This window comes from Suricata suricatta, chromosome 15 (genome assembly GCF_006229205.1).
Source record: "Suricata suricatta isolate VVHF042 chromosome 15, meerkat_22Aug2017_6uvM2_HiC, whole genome shotgun sequence".
NCBI classification, from domain to species: domain Eukaryota; kingdom Metazoa; phylum Chordata; class Mammalia; order Carnivora; family Herpestidae; genus Suricata; species Suricata suricatta.
This window is the reverse complement of record NC_043714.1, coordinates 46,134,946-46,153,521: the sequence shown is the minus strand read 5'-3', so window position 1 is coordinate 46,153,521 and position 18,576 is coordinate 46,134,946. Positions and strand designations below refer to the sequence as shown.

The 18,576-nt window shown below is 42.2% G+C and overlaps 1 protein-coding gene across 1 annotated transcript; it reads left to right on the top strand.

The window, feature by feature from the left end:
• Positions 1-8: 8 nt before the first annotated feature.
• SLC25A32 (solute carrier family 25 member 32) lies at positions 9-12,269 on the top strand. The gene is made up of 7 exons (XM_029923512.1): positions 9-568; positions 4,915-5,065; positions 6,899-6,984; positions 8,476-8,636; positions 9,380-9,493; positions 9,805-9,950; positions 10,869-12,269. Exons 1-7 carry the CDS (start codon positions 415-417, stop codon positions 11,002-11,004), a joined length of 948 nt encoding a protein of 315 aa, XP_029779372.1. The 5' UTR covers positions 9-414; the 3' UTR covers positions 11,005-12,269.
• Positions 12,270-18,576: the final 6,307 nt, after the last annotated feature.

The window sequence follows — 18,576 nt, the reverse complement described above, 5'->3', positions numbered from 1 at the left end:
ACCGAGTGGAAGCCGTGCCCCTCTGCAGGACCCTGCGGCGCTCCGTAGTTTTGCTGACAACGCTTGGTCCGAGATGGTTCCTCCCTCAGCTGTGCTCTCGCGTCCGCGTCCGTGTCCCTAGGCCAGAAACTGCAGCGGCTGGGGGCGGGGCGGGGAGGGGCGGGGCCTTGGCGGAGGCCGGCGCCCCGCCTCCGTCGCGCTCTCCGCTGGCTTGACGTGCTGCCCGGCCCCTCTCACGCTAGCTCTGCGTTGGGGGTCTCCCTGCTTAGTTACCGCGTCGTTGCGCCGGTCCCGGAAGTGGGCTGGGCCCCCTGGGGTTTTTGCTCCGTAGGGGCGACCGTCGCGAAGGTGGCGGTCACTGCATCCCGGCCCACCTCCGCGGCCCTGGGCGTGGTATCAGCGAGCCCCGGGACTATGACGGGCCAGGGCCAGTCGGGGTCAGGGTCGTCAGTGTGGAGCACGATATTCCGCCACGTCCGGTACGAGAATCTGGTAGCGGGCGTGAGCGGTGGGGTTCTATCCAACCTCGCGCTGCACCCGCTCGACCTTGTGAAGATCCGCTTCGCCGGTAAGAGGCCACTCAGACCCTGGGCTCCTTATCCTTGCGGGTACCCCGAACTGGGTGATAAAAACGCAAAAGGAAGCCTTGTTCTCCCCTGCCTTTTTCATACTACCAGGCGAGCGTTAAAGAAGATGTTGTTGATTCTGGCTCACCTGGAACTAGATTTAAGGAAGGGCAGCGTGGGAAAGGGATCTGGCCGTCGTCGTCCCCGGTCCCCGAGTCGGAGGGATGGAGAGCAGAGATAGAAAAGTCTAAGAAAAGTTCATATTGGCGTAGAATGCAGGACTCAATGCCTGATTTGTAAAATGAGAAAAGGATTGTCACGTTTTGGGGCTTACCCCTCACACGTGCAAATCATTCACGCTTGGAGGTACTTTGAAATATTACAGTAGCCACGTGTTTGGCAGCGCCACCGAGGAAAAGTGCTTAGAGTAAAGCGTAATCCTCAGCAGATGCTTGGGAATAGCTTTGGGATAGGATTCTCTTGAAAGTTTGTGGTGTTTATTGTGGGGTACAAGATCCTGTGAAGGAGTAGATAGCTCAACCCAAATACTATTTTTTAAATTTACGTTTATTGAATTAAGTGCATTGAGTTAGGCGGATTTAAGTTTATTGAAATTTGCAAAGTACTTTAGAAGTTAAACTCAACGGTAACTTCTGGAGGAGATATTTTCAGAGAAGGTCGTGATAACTATACTGGGAAACTTTTCTGGCATTTGATTTTCTTACTACTACAAGTTCTGCCTTGAGAATTAGGTCTGTAGAAGTGGTTCATCTTCAAGAGTCAGATTGATTCTATACACTTAATGTATATTGTTCTCTTAATATTTGTAGACTGCTGTATGGGGTACAGAAGCACTTAAAGTTCTTGTTCTCAGGGGACTCAGTGTAAATTATAGGCTTGAGTCTTAGTCACATAAAAGATAATTCTAGACAACACAAAATCAAGGGGAAAATGGAATAAATCCAAAATATGAATAGAGTATCAAGAAGATTATAGATTGCTGATGGTCACATGTATCTGTACAGGTCCCATTAAATCTTGAGGCTCCCCATAGAAAGACTGACAATTTGATAGCTGGAAAGGAGACAAGAAGTCAGTCTATGAAGGAGAGGCAGTGAAAATTATGGAGTATACTTCCTAGAAGAAAACCCAGAAAGGCATATAATTTCCATGGAGTTTGTGAAGCATGCACAAATAAAAATTATGACCAGTAACGCTGGGCATTTCCTAAGAGCAAGGCAATGAACTTAAAGCTTTGCATGCATTATCTTCTTATATACTACTCTGAATAACCCTGTGAATTTATTATCCCCATTATACAAATGAAAATAATAGAAGTTGACTAACTTGCTGAAGTTGCAAGTTTATAATGGTAACTGTGGGATTTGAACCCAGGCAGTCTAATTCTAGAACCCTTTGACTCTTAACCACTCACAATTCTACCTCTGAGAATTTCGAGTATACGATGGTTTGAACATGAAAAGAATTTTGGACTTGGCCGTAGGCTTATATGACTCTAGTGTTTTGTCTGGGAGAAGTGACAGTTGAAATGATCATTGAGAAATAGTGTTGGCTTAGTGAGTTTAAGGCTGTGCTGTGAAGAAGATTGTGCCGGAAGAAAGGGCACAATCATCTTCTCATGGTATCTGAGAAGATTGGTAATCTTGATGACATAGGGAAAGTCTTAGAAGACCAGTATGGCCAAGATTGGCAGGTAAAATGACTGAGATTAGATGGAAAGACAAAATGAAACATCTAGGAGTCAAAGGACTTTGTAACCATAAAGTATGGCTGTGAAATGGTATAAAAAAGGAAAATTTAGGAAGATGACTCAAAATAGTTGGTTTGCCTATGTATATGTAGTATTGTGACACTCAGTAGCTTAGAGAAACATACTGAATGTTTGCTAGGCATGATTTTAAGGGCTTTATATGTATTAACTCATTTAACCCTTTGTAATTTCTTAGAGTTAGGTTCTAATTTTCCCATTTTGTGGATGAAATAACTCAGCCACAGAGTAATCAGTAACCGACTCAGGGTCACAACATTAAGTGTTGGAGTGGACAGTGACTGCAAAGGAGATTTGGTAGCCTGAGAAAAGAGAGGGAAATCAGGAGAGCATGGTGTAAAAATAGCCCACAAAAGGGTGTTTAGGAGGTAGACAGTTTGGGGTGCCACTAAATGGTTGGTTAGAAAGAGAGGACTCCCAAAGTGCTCTTTGGAGTCTTTGGAGCACTTGCAGGAGTGGGTGGAGACCCAACTCAGATTGCAGTGGATTGAGGGACACAGTTCAGGCCTGACAGGCTCTTACCGTACTTTCCAACCAAATTTCCTACCGCCCCTCCTCTCCATCAGCTGTATACTGTGGCCTACCAAATCCCTAATGTTATCCCACACGGTGCCGGGCACTGCGGTACCTCCGTGTAGTTACACCAGCCCTTGCCCGTGTCTGGAGACAACCCTGTCTCTCTTTTCCCAAAGACAAGTTTCCAGCCAATCTTCAAGGCTCTACGCTAACATCTTCTCTCTCGTTTTCCCTGTCTCTTGACTGCATGTCTCCAGTTCCTTCTGTACAGAGCATTTATTTGTGTTTCTTCTGCAATCCTGTAGCGCTTCATCTACCATAGCACTCGTAACTTTGCCATGTTGATGCTGCTCCGTTTTGCCTTGAAGATTATGTCTTCCTCAGGCTCAGGATTTGTGTCCTACTTAAGTTTATATTCCCCCTTTTGCTTGGCAATATAAGGAGTCACTAAATAGGTTTTTTTTTTTAAATAACGTGGACAAATGAATATTTTTCATATATAAAGATTTGTTCCTAACTATATAAGGTAGATAAGATTATGGTATCAGGGAAGTATAGGGTATAGAATATTGTTGCCTGTTAAAAGTCCTACACTTAAATGACTTGTCAAAACAATAAAGAAGTCATTGGTTCATACCTATGAGAAGCAGTGGTGGTTTTTTTGTGGTTTTGTTTTTTAGCTCAAGAGAGAAATTATGTTGTGACCTTATTATTTAAAGGAAAATGCAAAGGTACTTAGAAAAAATTTATCAGGAGAAAAAGAGACGTGAGATTCAAGGAAAGCATGAGAAACATTATGAAATACACAGCCAAATATCTCCTGAGAGCTAGTCCCTCTGTTACTTGCTTTTAAACTTACCTTGTATAAACTTCCCAACAACCTGTAAGGTAGGGGGTACTTATCCCCATTTTTTATAAACGAGGATGCTATAGCTCAGAAAGATCATGTGGCTAATTAGGGAAGTTAGATACCCTACCCAGGTCTTCTGACAAAGCCTCATGTACTTTAATCTCATTTCATGGTGTAACATTGTCAGGTTAATGATGAAAGAAATTGACTTTTCTCCCTTTCCCTGGCAATGGCAAACAGTGATTCTTAGCCAGACTCCATTATGCGCAGTGAAGTGGCAGCAGAGGGGACAGGGAGCTGGGCATGCTTTTATATGGTTAGAGGACTGTACTATGTGTAAGCTTTCTAGAGGGCAGTTTGAGTATGTACTTATAACCTTTGACCCATATTAATGCCCACTCTAACCGTTAATTTTAAGGATACAGGAATTTGTATGAATTGTTGTACAGAATATTCACTAGACACCTCTTAAGAGAGAACAACTTTCGTGTCGGCTAGGGGAATGATTAACCAAATGATGGGATATCTATGAGAGGGAAAACCATCAGATCATTTTAGAAAATCTTTTGGAAGACTATTTAATAACAGAGGAATTTTCACAATATGCTCGAGGGAAGAAAAGAAAGCAGTATACAAAACTATATATAGTAAAATGCCAGAATTTAGATTATAAATTTGACATTCTCTTTCATTCCATATCTGTGTAGGAAACAGAAGGCACATTCAAAATAAGAGAATCCTGGGGCACGGGGAGTGCTTGAAATGACAGTTAACAAAGATACGAGATCATAGCAGAACCACTGGGAACACTGCGGTATTCTGGAGCTAGAAAGAGCTTGGGCTGTTGCCATCTGAAGGGCCAAAGGTCAAAGGGAGAAAGTCGAGAGAGGGCCACCATGAGAGGAGCTGGGACTGTCAGTAGAGCAGTGCAGACCGGGGGTGAGGGGGGGTGCCTGGGTGGCTCAGTCGGTTATGCGGCTGACGTTTGAGCCCCCCTTGGGGCTCTGTGCTAAGAACGCAGAGCCTGCTTGGGATTCTCTCCCTCCTACTCCCCTCTCTCAAAATAAATAAATGTTAAAAAAGAGTTTTTCCTGAATTTACCTCCTCAATATGACCAACTGTGTGATGTCTGTGTTTATATGTGACTCAGAGCTAGAACTTTTCTCTCACCTAATTTTGTGCCTTTACTGCAGTGAGTGATGGATTGGAACTGAGACCAAAATACAAAGGAATTGTGCATTGCTTGACTACCATTTGGAAACTTGATGGACTACGGGGACTTTACCAAGGAGTCACCCCGAATGTGTGGGGTGCAGGTTTATCCTGGGGACTCTACTTTTTCTTGTGAGTAGATTTGGGAGATACTACGGTATTAAAAAGAAGTTTGTTTTTCGTGGTTTTACATTTCAGTTGATGAAGCAGGATGAGTCATTTAATCAGTTTCTCTGAATGTGAAGGGTCAGAAAGAGCAAAATGTTTATTTCCTTCTCTGTCAGGCTATTATCAGAGGCATTTGGTCTGGGAGAAAGTTCTTAATAGGAAGAAGGCGAAAGGGCGAGATGAAGAAACACTCACATACAGAAGCCACCTCTGTGAGTTGAGTTCGGGAAGATGCCTAACCAAAATCCTTCCAGTTCCTCCTGAAGTTGGAAAGCTGAAGAGGACAGACCTTTGGGTCCTCATAAGAGCCTATACCGTGGGAACCCCTCTTGGGAACAGAAAGTAAAAAGCCAGGGCCTGGCTAAAAGAGTCTGAGGCACACCCTTCTTGCCTCTTACGTGACCTGCACCACCATCTTCCTAGCTCCATTATTTCTTTCCTCCCTCACCTGTCAGGTGTCCTCCCCGTACTTTTGTCCATTGAAGAGGCCACTGAAGGTGCCTGGGGCGGGTACATTCAGCCTGGTGAGTGTGCCCGAGTGTGCCAGAAGGTGAGGAGCACACGCGGCCTTGAGCGTGCCTCTAATAAGTTGAAACTGAGTCCGGGAATGTAGACGCTTTTCTTTGTTTTAATACATGGCATTTTTAGGAGAACGTCAATACCTGGTCTGTTTGCCTTTTTCTCTTTTGTGTTATATATTCTGCTTTATCTCCAATGATTTTATGGCAGTATGCAAACCACAGTCTTCAAATATTTTTAAGTGAATGCAAAATAAAATTTAATTTTAGTATGGTTAAAAAATGTATTTTTCTTCAGTTCTGAGACATACCTAGATGTGTAACTTAGGTATACAATTTATTCTTTTATGAATTTGGAGTTATGTAGGCTCTCTAAAGAAGAGCCTGGAGCCTGTCTGCAGATTCTGTGTCTCTCTCTCTGACCCTCCCTTGCTCACTCTGTCTCTCTCTTTCAAAAATAAATTACAATTTTTTTAATTAAAAAAAAATAGAGTTTCTAAGGACAAGCCATATGAATATAAGGTGTGTGTAATGAAAATTTCATATGAAAGTATACTTGTTTCATGTTAGAATGGTATTGGGAAAATTGGGCAGGATTTTGTAGCTGAAGTCTTATTCCAAGAGGAAAGTGGAAATTGGAGCTAGAGAGAATAGGCTGATTTGACTTCTCTGCTCAGAAACATTGAGTGGCTCTCGATTTTCTGCCAAGTAAAGCCCAAATGTCAGATTGCCACTCAAGTGTGATTCAATTTTCCATCTTCTCCCTCCACCCTTATTTTAACCTTTGCTCACGCTTATCTGTTTCCCTGTTGAAACTGCACCTGTCCCCATGCCCGGCCAGTGCCACCTCCTACACAAGCCTTCTGTGATCTCAGCCATAGTTTCTCAATCTCTATGACACCGTCTGTGTGGTCTTTATTAGGATTACTTGGTAGTCCCTGAACATGTGCTTTTGTTATACGTGCCCCATTGCTGCACCACTGCTGCAGCCTTCCCCCTCCCAGTTTTCCTGTTGTTTTTAGTAACTGATGAGTACGTGATGAAAGTGTTTTGCATACGTAGTGCTACACATATACATTTGCGGGGGCGGGGGGCAGGGGTAAACCCTTAGAGTAAACCATGTCCAACAAATCCACCCTTGAAGCTATTGGAGCCAGCCTTGGGCACAGACTTTTACTTTTGGGGTACTGCTGTTAAGTTACACCCATTTTCAAACAGATGTTACTGCTTTATACCTATTCAAATATTTATCAGAACTGCTCATGTTTAATTCTTTTAGTTACAATGCCATCAAATCATACAAGACAGAAGGAAGAGCAGAACGTTTAGAGGCAACGGAATACCTCGTCTCAGCTGCTGAAGCTGGTAAGGGAGTGTGTGAAATCTACATCAGCTTTTTTGTGTGTTTGGTTTTGAGAGAGCCAGAGGGTGAGCAGGGGAGGGGCTCTGAGCTGTCAGCACAGAGCCTGATGCAGGGCTTGAACCCACGAACAGCAAAGTCATGACCTGAGCCAAAGTGGGACGCCTAACCAACCAAGCCAGCCAGGTTCCCCTAAACCATCAATTTCTAACTTGATTTTCACTTTTGGTTTTTGTTTTATTTGCCTTTTTCCCCCTTTGAACAGTAGAGTTTAAGTATCTGTCATATGGAATTTCTTAGAAAGCCACTGTTCTTATTGGTTACTCTGACAGATTTCAAGAATTTTAGTTACCACAAAGGAAGTAAAATTTAGAAAGTTATGAATTCCTGATAGTTTATGATGATTCGGCATATTATTTTCACTTAAAGTATTTAATTTTGGGGGCGCCTGGGTGGCTCAGTCGGTTAAGCCTCCGACTTCGGCTCAGGTCAGATCTCACGTTCGTGGGTTCAAGCCCCGCGTCAGGCTTTGTGCTGACGGCTAGCTCAGAGCCTGGAGCCTGCTTCCAGTTCTGTGTCTCCTTCTCTCTCTGACCCTCCCCCTCTCATGCTCTGTCTCTCCTGTATCAAAAATTAATAAAACATTTTTAAAAATTTTTAAAAAATAAAGTATAATTTTGGTTTTTAAATTAGACAGTTTAGTAGCCTTGTTTGATTGCTTCATGGATGTATAATATTTCCAAAAGAGAAGCAAACCAGGACTCATGTCTTTATAACTCATACTTTGATACCTTGTTTACTGATAATTCTTTCCTAAAAAACCTATTCATTTTTGAATACTTAGCTGCTAGCACAGACCTGAATCACCATGGGACTTAATAAATGTTGATGAACAATAGATTAAGGAAACTTAACCAGATGAGTTTTTTAATATACAAAATTGTCACTTTCTGTAAAGAGTGTAAACTTTATTATATAATTCTTTCGAGATGTTGTTAGCTACTCCAGATGGATTCAAGGAGGGCTGTAGGAAAGTCGGGGTGGATATGTGTGCACATGCAGAGATAATTGAGATGTTGGATTCCTGGTTCTTTTCCCCCAGTTGTCAACCCCTCTGGGTTATACCATGTCCTCCTCCTAAATGTTTATGTCTGCTGTCAGAGTCTGCCTCCCAGGACTTCCATCTTTTCTCTACACCAGGCTGTACTGTTTCGGAGCCAGGGTATCTCCGCTGTCCTCACTCCTCAAAGGGAAAGCACTTCACATTCCCAGCTCCCTTTTACCCTACCTCCCACTGAGTGAGGAGCTTTTTATGACCGTCCAAACTATGACTACCCTTCAACCCTAAGACTGTGCCCCAGACACTGCATCTCTCGGTTGTAGGTACAGCCCCTTGGCAACCCCATTGTTTTGATGAATGGACTGTCATTAATCTGGATTGTCACAAGTGGCAAAGTACCTGTGTGCTGAGTAATCTTATTTAAATTTGATTTTAGGAGCCATGACCCTCTGCATTACAAACCCATTATGGGTAACAAAAACACGCCTTATGTTACAGTACAATGGTGTTGTTACCGCCTCACATCGACAATATAAGGGAATGTTTGATACGCTTCTGAAAATATATAAGTATGAAGGTGTGCGTGGGCTGTATAAGGTAATGACTTATCAATATATTTTGAATAACTGATCATTGTACCTTCCCTTGGCTCTGTTGTCTGAGTTCTGAATAACCTGTAGTCAGTCCTGAAAAGAGGTCAGACTCCAGCAAGAAGCAATTTGATGAAAACCGAAATCCTAGTTTATAATATGGAAATTGTACTTGAATCTGTTTTTCCTCATTACCATAAGGTACATCATCATGACACTGGTGGGTATGAGAAGACCTGTCTAAAATTTTGCACCGTCATCGTTACTAAGTCACACATCACAGTCACCCATTCCTGGCTACCTGGAAACTGGTCCCTTGGGAACTTGCTTAGTGCTTAGTTGTGTTTTTTTAATTGTTCCCTGATGAAGTTTTGGGGTGATGGTGGGGTCATGGGGTCCAGAGCTGACGGCCAAGAAAGGATTCTAGAAGACGTCTTTGATGCAAAGAGATGATTTTATTAAACCATGGGGACAGGACCCATGGGCGGGAAGAGCTGCATTGGGTTGTAGGGGTGACCATTGAGACTAGGGAGTTCCTGGACGTTACGCTATTGATAGGATTGCCTTTTTCTGGTAAACTGGGGGAGACTCTTATCAATTTAACCATTTGTTTTTAGTCCTTTTCTTGTTTTGGGGTAGCTGGGAGTGCCCAAGGAATATTACACCTGTCCCACCCAGAAGGGGCTGGGAGGGGGGGGGGGCATACTCACTTGTGCTTTGCCCGCAGCCTCCCTCATCATTCCCTTTTAGGGATTTATTCCCGGGCTGTTTGGAACATCACATGGTGCCCTCCAGTTTATGGCGTATGAATTGTTGAAGTTGAAATACAACCAGCATATCAATAGATTACCAGAAGCCCAGTTGGTAAGATAGTTCTTTAAAAGATATCATTTACTTTTATGGGTATTTAACAGATGAGATTTTTGTCACGTTTACTTTGGTAATGTTGCTGTGATGATGACTACCCCCAGTTTAGTTTATAGTTAAATGTTTTGTAGGCAAATGACACACAAATATTAATGATAAGACCCCTTATTTGCGCAGAGCTTGTGTTAAGGGGGAACCATATTTTTCACTTAAAGATCCATTTATATGTTTTCCTCTAGAATTTTTATTTCTATATTTTTAAAGAAATCCTGTCGAAAGAAAACAAATGTTTTGTGTTGTCCTTTCAGAGCACAGTAGAATACATATCCGTTGCGGCACTATCGAAAATATTTGCTGTAGCGGCAACCTACCCATACCAGGTTGTGAGAGCCCGCCTGCAGGACCAGCACATGTTTTACGAGGGCGTGGGGGATGTAATCACAAAGACCTGGAGGTGAGAGCGTTGGTCTAGCAGAGTGGCTCTTAGGGGGCCGGTGCGCGTCTCAGAATGTCCGGTTGCCATTAGCTTTATAGCAAAGGCCATTGTGCTGTGGTGAGCACATGGCTGGTGGGCCCCTGCTTTTCTGTTTCCCATTTACGGCATCTAGAGCTACAGACTTCATCCCTGAGGCTTGATGTCTTCATTTGTAAAGTTAGCATATCTAGGCTGACAGGGTTGCTATAAAAACCAGATGAGACCCAGGCGTCGACAAATTGATAAAATAAAACTTAGTGCTTATAAAATACTTGCATGGCATTGAACATAGGAAGTCATAAAAAACCTAGTTTAATGCAATCAAGCTGCTCCTTGCACAATAACTTGCAAATACTTGTCTCCGTGTGTGGAGAAGATGCTTTTCTTCAGCATGTGAATAAACGGTTACAGGAAGATATCCCCATGTTTCTCTTTAATTCTAAAAGGCCAGAGTATTTAGAATGTTTAAATATAGTTCACTAAATATTTATTGAGAACCCAAGTGACAAGCTCCAACGCCATATTCCTATTCTAGGCATTAAGGAAATAAAGTTTTATTTTTATGGGTGTTATATTTAGTGTTGTCTGCCATTTATTGAAGCTGTAAGATTGTTAATGCCTCTATTAGATCAGTTAATGCTCCTGCGTGTTTATACCTTTAGAGACATTTGAAAGATAATTATCATTAAAGCACTTTTCAGTCTTGAGGTGTCCCTACCCAGTGTTCCCGAGTCAGTCCACAGAAGGAATGTGCATGGCTCAGAAATTACATGACCTCTGGATGTTGAAAACATGGACTTCAATCACAGGGGGTTCTGTGACATATGTCAGTTAAACGTTGTGTCTCCAGGCCAGCTATGTAGGAAATTAAGCATTTATCTATTTTTCCTTTTAAAGGAAAGAAGGCATCGGTGGATTTTACAAAGGAATCGCCCCCAATTTGATTAGAGTGACCCCAGCCTGCTGTATCACTTTTGTGGTATATGAAAACGTCTCACATTTTCTACTTGACCTTAGAGAGAAAAAAAGATAAGCTGAAAGAAGATCATCCCAGTGCCTCTGCTTAACACAGCAGTTGCTCCATTGTGTTTGAGATACAGACCTCAGAAGAGTACTGGGCAACAACGTAGTTCATAATGGAAACTGGTCTATAATCATTAGAGGTCAAAGAACTGCTAGGACTTTGCAATGTTCTGCTTTTTGCCTTCCCCATATGTTTGGGACGTGGCTACCTCTGCCAGAAATGGCTCCCATCAACACGACAGTAAAACTGACGTCAAGTGGAGTATTTCACAAATTTCTCTGCTGTTCAAAGTAGAAGGTGATGACTGCATTTGCTAAATGGATTAGATGAACGTGCTATTTTTTCCAAACTCATTTGCCTGGATTGGCTTTAAAAATCAATCTCTGTGCAATAGCAAGAAAATGACTTCTGGAAAGAATTGTCCTTGTTTCAAGAGTCAATTAAACTTCAAGGATTTCCTGGAAACATTGTTGCTTAAATCCAGACCATTTTTGAATTGGGAAATTTTGGTGAGGGGGGAAAAACAACACCACCACTGCAAATATGCTTTAGTTTAAATTCAATTGGAATGCGCCAACTAGGGAATTTGAGAAGTTCTCTACTTCTCTTCATTTGGGAAATATATTTGTTGTCATTAAGTTTTTCCCGGGGGCTCTTCCATAATTTAAAATGTAATTATGGATTCAGTTATTATATTCTTTGACATAGGTTCTTAGTGTCTCTTAAACTTAACAAAATCTGAACTCAGATCCAGCCATGTCAGCCCTTATTTAGCATATTTGGCTCTAAGTCACTAAAAGATCACCTCATACAGATACTGGAATGGTTGGGGTGTGTTTGTTTATAAACTGTGGAAACGAGGAACTTTAACTTTCCTGCTTCAGCTATCAGATGTATGGGTCCAGATCCCAAATAAATGATTAATCTATATTAGTCGCTCATATTCAGGTTTAAATACAGATTATATTGATGACCATTATTAACTTTTATAAGTCATTGTAAATATCTATAAAAGCCTGTCCCAAAAGGATGCCAGAATAATATTTTTATCATAAAATTATACGAATAGTGTTGCACTTCCATCTAGTTGTAAATAAAACATTGTGGTTTTCAAAGCCCTATTTAAATGGTTCTTTGAAAACGGGTCTATTTTTTATATTTTGAAAATGGCTTGTTTTTTAAAATGTGGAACAAGAAGTCATTGTATTTACTATAATCTCTTGTAACAGCCACAGAAATACTTTATAAATTAAATGTGATGTGTTTTTTCCATCCTTCTGGGATCACGATAATTCATCTGAATTCCTGACGTTAGTCCCTGTACGGAAGACTGGCTGGGTTGCTGTCTGGAGCTTTAGAGGGAGTGCCGTTGTTTGAATGCTTCCTGTGTGCCCCACACTAGTAAAACCTAATTCCTGACTTCTAAGAGCATGTAAGTTTGCAGAATAAATAAATGTTAAATAACTCCAGCCCTACATTAATGGGTAAGAAGATTCCTACCAAGCCCTATAAGCATTCTGAGAAAACGGAACTCCTTCAACAAATCATTACTGAACTCTCTTCCTCTGTGCCAGGTACGTTACCAAGCATTGAAGATACAGCAGGGAATGTCTCAGATAACATTCCTGCCTTCAGGGAACTTCCATTTTAGTGTGAGTGACAGAAAATGTATAAATATATGCATAATTCAATTTCAGATATGAAATGCTATAAATAGAACTAAAACAGTTGGGAATAGTGTTGCCATCCTAAGAGTTAGGGTCAGGAAAGATCTCTTTTGAGGAGGTATAGTATTTGAAACAGTTTGAAAGAAGTGAGGAAACCACAATGAGATAGAGGAAACAGTCTTCTAGGCAGAGAAAATAGAAAGTACAAAGGCCCTGAGGTAGGAATTAATTTGGCTAGAGGGCAGGAGTGAGGTTAGGGTTACCCATACTGTGTGTGGGAAAGAAACACAGGATTGGCCTGAAATTTCAGCTTTCTCTTTGCTATTTGGCCTCAAGCCAATAGTTCACCTCTCTTTGTCTCAAGTTTTCTCATATGTGAAATGGTGATTTGATTGGTTCCTTTGTAGATGAGGAGGATATGAGGATTTATTGATAGTGCTCTTAAGAGGCTCTCGATGGGGCGCCTGGGGGGCTCAGTTGGTTAAGAGTCCAACTTCGGCTCAGGTCATGATCTCACAGTTTGTGGGTCTGAGCCCCACATTGGGCTCTGTGCTGACAGCTCAGAGCCTGGAGCCTGCTTCAGATTCTGTGTCTGCCTCTCTCTCTCTCTCTAACCCTCCCCTGCTCACGCTGTCTCTCTCAAAAATAAATAAAACATTAATAAAAAAGAGGCTCTAGAAAACGGGGAAGACATTCAGTTCACCATCACCCTGACCCTATAGGACACAGCAGTAAGGGTTGGACCACAGAGGTTGTCCTGCCCTGAGGTGAGAGGCTGGGCTATTATGTTCTTAAATTAGAGAGGAGGCGGCTAGGTCAGTTGCGAGCAAGCCTCCAAATAAGTAAGGGACAGCTGTTAGCAGCTGGGATGTGGGGCACCAGCCCTGTAAAAGGAATTTGGTGGGTCAACAGCATCTACAAATGAAGCTATCAAAAGTATGTCGTTTGTAGGATTATTGACCAGATTAAATGGATTAATCCATGTAAAGTGCTTAGCAGTGTCCCTGGGCCAATAAACATCAGCATGGGCCAGATCTTCTCACCCATGGTTAGGGGTTTAGATCGCAGGAGAGATCATTCTAGCGATTATATGGAGAAACAATTAGGAGCCACACAAAAACAGGATTACTAGTTAGGACGCTTTCACAAATACATAATCAAGAGCTGGTGGTAGTTTATAGCTTGCGGTGGAGGGGGGGGGCAGTGGGAGGGTTCTTGGAAGGGAAAATTTGTAGCTTGGCCTTGAAGGTAGAGATTTCAAAGGGAACCATGGTGGGGGAAAAGCATAAGTGACCTCTGTTGAGCAGTGTGTTGTCAAGGTGGTAATAAAAGGAAGAAATGGAAGAGAAAGCTGAAAGATCTGGACCAGAACATGCAAACCTTGAGAGTCTCACTAAATGTGTTTGGGTTTTATGTGATGGATAAAAGAGAAGAGAGTCATTCACAGAACAGAGACACGGCTGCATCTTAGGGATGACAGAAGACGACCAATCAGATAGGAGGAGCAAACTCTAAGGGAAGGGGTTATCAAAGGTGTAAATAATTCTAGTAGGATGAAGATGAGTGTCGCTGATAATTTTAAGCAGATTCCCATTGTAAAGGCTGAAGACAGACTGCAAACAGCTAAGTGGGTTGTGGCAAACTGCACATACCCATTTCACTCTAGGCTTTTTCTTGAATTTCAGCAGATAAAGCAAAGGTAGAGAACTTGAGCTGGAAAAAAAGTGCTGGGAGTCTAGGAAGGGGTGCAGGTGGGGGGAGGTTGGCCAAGGGAAAGCCAGAACATGATTGTAAGAATGCTTGAAGATTAAGATAAGAGGCCAAAACAAAACTTGTTGGAGCTCAGCATCAGAGAACTAACATGGTAGAATGTGACCCAAGACAGTGCTGGGTGCCATGCATTGTGAAAAGGTTATCGGGTTTCCGTATGTGCTTTTGTAGTATGGCAATGTTAGAAACTCATGTTTTTTAAACACCATCCTAGAAAAAGGGTATTGAATAAAAACTATGTTTGAGTTCATGAGTCATCAGAGCAAGGTTTGTCTTTTGAATGTGAACACGTTAGTGAACGTAAAATCCTCCAGGTAGAGTATGATTACCACTTCAGTAGCAAGCCTCTTCGATGATTATAAAATTACTGCCAGAAATAAAATACCATGAAATGATTTATTTAACCTTTGTCTTTTGTAAAAATGTGTTATTTAACAGGCAGAAAATATAGGAGATTTTGGGTTACTTTGGGTGAAGTCTTAAATTTCTTTTCAAAAGAGTGAATAAGAAACAGACCGTGGAAGTACCTGTCATGAATACCTGTTAATTGGCTGCTTGGCATCTGTTTTCTCTTCGTTCCGAGACTCATTCACAGCTGGAGTTTCTCATCAGAACCCCCCCCCCCCTCCCTCCATTCTCACCTTGGAAATGTAAACGAAATTGGCCTCACCTGCCCCAGAAGATGGCCCTGATTAGCAAAGCCAATCTGAATGTGCCCTCTCTGTTCATAATGAATGTTTGGAATTGACACAATGACCTAAACTGGTCTAGTCAGAGTCTGTCTTAAAAGTTACTTTTTTCTGGGGCACCTGGGTGGCTCAGTCGGTTAAGCCTCCGGCTTCAGCTCAGGTCAGATCTCACCTTTGTGGGTTCAAGCCCCGGGTCAGGCTCTGTGCTGACAGCTAGCTCAGAGCCTGGAGCCTGCTTCCGGTTCTGTGTCTCCTTCTCTCTCTCTGCCCCTCCCCCTCTCATGCTCTGTCTCTCTCTGTATCAAAAATAAATAAAACATTTAAAAAACATTTTTTTAAGTTACTCTCTTCTGTGTATACTGACAAACATTCTGTCTCTGCTGTGTCACAAATTGGGATTTATGTAATTCACAGAGCTCCTCAAAGCCCTAGTTTAAGATCATGAAATGGGGAGAGGAAGTTTGTCCAAAATGGAGTCAAAACCAAAGAAATGACAATAAAAAACTGAAAGAAAAGAAACTAGATCCTAAGTCATAGGAGATTCTGGATCAGTCTGGACCCTGGCTACATGTATCTCTCTAATTTTCAATTGAGGGAACCAATCAGTTTCCTTTATTTTTGAAGCCACTCTCGGTCGTGTCCATAAATCACTGCAGCTGAAAGCTTCCCAGATGATGGAATCTGTGATACAGACCCTGAAGTCTATATGTCATTTGCCCATCAACTATCATGATGTTGAATTCTTGTGTCTATGGAAATTGATGTTACCTTTAGGAAAAAGGAGCACTTTGTGATCCTTCCATATGTTGTATAGGTTCTTGAAAATGTTTTTACCTTTACTGGAAAACATTAAGCTATTTAATATCTATGAAAAATTATTCAACTCACCATGAAAAGCATAAAAGAAGAAGAGTGACCAGGAGACTTAGGAAAATAACTAAATTCTTCTTATGGTAGAAGGCCCAACTGTACAAAAGATGGATGATTTGAAAGTTGTCCCCAATAGATTTTCTGATATCAAATATTACATGATTTTCCGTTTATATTAAATTTCACTATACGTTAATTGTGATGTTAGTCTCATTCTACACAAGGCTAGAAAATAAGAAAACGAATTCGCACTCAACATGTCAAAAAAGCAACAAGATACTTTAAAGTGATTCACATTAACCTCTCTCCCTTCCAAGTTTTAAGCTAATTCATAAACATACAAGGTAAGTGGGACATGAAATATCTTTAGTAGTAGTAAGGCTGAAATTAGAGAATGTGGCTTCTATATCTGTGTGAAAGGAGTCTTCCTTAAACAAACCTCAGGGTCACACAGACATACCTATGAGCCACAGACAGCACTGAAGCAGGACTCCTGCACAGCCTGTCCCTGTAGAGGACAGCAAGGAGAAGTGGTGCTGCATGCTCTCTGGGAGCATCTTGTTCCCCAAGAGGAGAGAGAGCGAGCACCACTCATGCTCACTTCCTTGTCCTTAACTCCAATCAATGAATCACACCTGTCAAGTCTAAGTCTAACCAGGACATGGAACACACAGCAAATTTAACCAGCAGAAGATTAAGGAATCGCTAAGCTATAATAGAGTAAACACTATGGGAACTGGAAACAGTACCTGAAGGCTGAGGGAGTAGCCAAGGAAGGACAAGCTTGGAAAAGGGTCCCCCTTTGGCATTCACACTTGGTGAAGAAGGCAGGCTTGCAAAGCACCGGGTGATGAGAAAGTTTGCTGGGTTTCCTGGGCCAGGGCTGGTTTAGCATTACCTGATAAACAGGAAACGATGCCCTTGGGCACAAGCAAGCCAAGGCTAGTGAGCAGGTTGCCAAGGGAGTTGGGATATTTTTGCAGGTGCAAAACCAGGGCAGACTTTGTCCACATTGGAAAGGCTTCAGGAACAACTCTTTAGGGGCAAGCAAGCTGAGATTGTGGATGGGTTCACTGGGGAGTCAGGGCTACCGCCACACCAGACGCCAGGACTATGTGGTGGCCCCCTCAAGTGCAGCAAGAAAATCAGGCCTCTTGGCATGGGGCTGCAAGGTAGCTAAAGGACTGCAATCTAGGTATGCAACTGGAGCAAGGCACTGCCAGATCGAGCACACCCCACTGAGAGGAGCAAGAAAACGCCAATTTCAGCACTCTGAAACCCGGAAGCCCAGCTTCTTTCTTCTGCGATGTTCCTCCAGTATTCTCTGCTTAATAGGGTCATTCTTTTTTTTCTCTTCTTTTTCTTTTTTGAGAGAAAGTGCCAGCAGGGGAGAGGGTCAGGGAGAGGGAAAAAGAACCCCAATGTGGCTCCATGCTCAGTGCAGAGCCCAACGTAGGGCTTGATCCCCCAACCCTGGAATCATGACCTGAGCTGAAGTCAAGGGTTGGATGTTCAACTGACTAAGCACCCAGGTGCCCCATTAATAGGCTCATTCTAAAGGAAAAACAGAGTCCAGTTCATTATCAGAGTAGGTACCAAAGAATGAATTTAGAGCTCAGAAGCAATAAATTGATAAGTAGCTTAATTGACTCTTTTGAGTATTTGGCTTCCAATCCAATTCCTTCCCAACAACAAAGCAACTATGTAGTTAAGCCTAGCATGATACAGCTGTTCTGCTAAGTGAAGTGCCGGCTCTTCCCCCAAATGAGAAAACACAAAACACAACAGTCATTGAATCCATTGCTGGCTATATTAATTACTCCTCAAATTCAGTCACGGTCTCACCAAATATTTTGTTAACTAAAGACCTCCTTGTAAAGTTGACCTCCGTCAACTTTTTTCAACTTTTTTACAAAATAAAAATGGGAAGGAAAGAAAGGGACAAAATGGTCAGCACATATAAATAAACATGCATAGAACAAAGAGAAAATATCCAAAGCTGCCACAGTCCTGGTTTCTGTCATTGTTCACAAGGTCATAGCTGGTATCTATAGCTTCTACCTCTAACTACCTGTTCCACATTTTCCTTGCCTACAGCCAGAACTCGCAACTCTGGTTTCCTTACCTGGTGAAATAGATCCAAATCCTCCTTCCCAAAAGGTCTGGGTCCTCAATCACTGTGACTCTTCCGGTTCTTGTAGTTCTTCAATAATCTTTGGCATGGAAGAGAACCAGAGAAAATCTCCTGGGTCCCAAACATAATCCATGTTTCCACCATAGCACAAACAATTTCCCTTGGTAATTGAGATCCATCAGTAAAGTTAATAGATTAACCTCCTGTTTCTCACCTTTTGGGTCAGTGGTATAAAGAGTGCAAAATGGTCAGGTGGCGTTGTGTGTGCAGGTAGGCGTCTGACGACTCCCTGATCCCTGCCCCTGATGTGAACAACCTACTTCTGCTTCTGTATCTTTGGGACCTATAAACATATTTGGATATCAACTCCATGACTATGTTATATGGGAAAAGGAATTTTGCAAGTGTAATCAGGGTCTCTAATCAGTTGACTATAATCCAAAAGGAGGTT

Bases quoted from the DNA above. Each gene is read 5' to 3' on its own strand.
- SLC25A32 (XM_029923512.1), top strand. From the start codon at position 415: ATGACGGGCCAGGGCCAGTCGGGGTCAGGGTCGTCAGTGTGGAGCACG. The intron at 6,985-8,475 runs GTAAGGGAGTGT...ATTTGATTTTAG, and splicing joins CGTCTCAGCTGCTGAAGCTG to GAGCCATGACCCTCTGCATT. The intron at 9,951-10,868 runs GTGAGAGCGTTG...TTCCTTTTAAAG, and splicing joins GTAATCACAAAGACCTGGAG to GAAAGAAGGCATCGGTGGAT.